At 59.7% G+C, this 976-nt stretch overlaps 1 protein-coding gene across 1 annotated transcript in view; it reads left to right on the top strand.

Moving 5' to 3' along the window:
* Positions 1-976, top strand: part of LOC104997009 (cholesterol 24-hydroxylase) — a 38,148-nt gene that overhangs the window by 5,818 nt on the left and 31,354 nt on the right. Inside the window, exon 2 of the mRNA XM_010851427.1 lies at positions 321-456. Coding sequence (XP_010849729.1) covers positions 321-456 — 136 coding nt within the window. The remainder of the gene's footprint in view (positions 1-320; positions 457-976) is intronic.

Genomic DNA, 976 nt, shown 5'->3' with positions numbered 1-976 from the left:
GGGGGTGGGGGGTGGGGAGGCACACCTGGCCCTTTCCATCTACTCCTTTTATCCTGGGTCACTCCTGAGTATAAAAATTGGGAGCTAAAAAGCCCCAGACGGAAGAGCTGGGCTCTTCTTGGATCATACCTGAACGGGTAAGAAGAAACAGGTTATAAAAGGGAAGGAGGTCTTGGTTATTAGTTCAAAGATACCCTTTGGCCACCCTGGGCACACTTCCCGTTTTCCGCTTGCCTGGGACTTTTCTCACGCAGATTTTCAACCACTCCAACTCTAGCTCCTTCGGACCTGGATCAACGCCTGGGACATTGCACCCGCAGTCCCCCACTGGGGCTTCCCCTTGGTCTGGGTGGCAGCTTCGGGTCCAGCCGTGTGCTCTTCGCTCGCAGACACAGGCCTCCCTGTGTGCCCAGGGTCCTTTTCACCTGCCCCGTGAAGGGGACACCCGTTTTGGAGGTTGGGGCTTCCAGAGAGAAGTCTGGGAACAGTCGGTGTAATACAGAAATTTGGAGGCTGGGATGGGGTTTCCAGGAAGGTTTAGGGAGAAAAGAAGGGGCCTGGGACTGCGCGCGTGAAAAGGCCATTATCCGCCAAGGAGGGTGGACAAGACAGCAGGATTTAGCGCCGCCGCCAGGGCAGTAAGAGAGGAGGAATTAAGGTTGCCAGGGACAACGCGTTCTGGGCGGAGCTGCTGTTGGGGTGGAGCTTGAGGGGTATGGGCGGAGCCTGGGAGGCGGGGAGAGGGCGGGGCTGAAGGGGTCCGGGCCAGAAGACTAGTTTTGATTGGTGGAGATCACGTGCTTTGGGCGTGGCCTAGGAACTGGGCGGGGCACTATTGCTGTTGGGGCGGAGCTTAAGCGTGGGCGGGGCAAATCTGGGGCCGGCCCCGAGAGATGGAGCCGGAGGCGGAGACGTGGTTGGCGGGGACCAAACGCCCTGGGAGGGGTCGGAACTGGCGGGGGTGGAGCCGAGCGGG

This window comes from Bison bison, unplaced genomic scaffold, assembly GCF_000754665.1.
Source record: "Bison bison bison isolate TAMUID 2011002044 unplaced genomic scaffold, Bison_UMD1.0 scf7180017864302, whole genome shotgun sequence".
NCBI classification, from domain to species: Eukaryota; Metazoa; Chordata; class Mammalia; order Artiodactyla; family Bovidae; genus Bison; species Bison bison.
The sequence above is the reverse complement of the archived record's forward strand: the minus strand, read 5'-3'. Positions and strand labels throughout refer to the sequence as shown.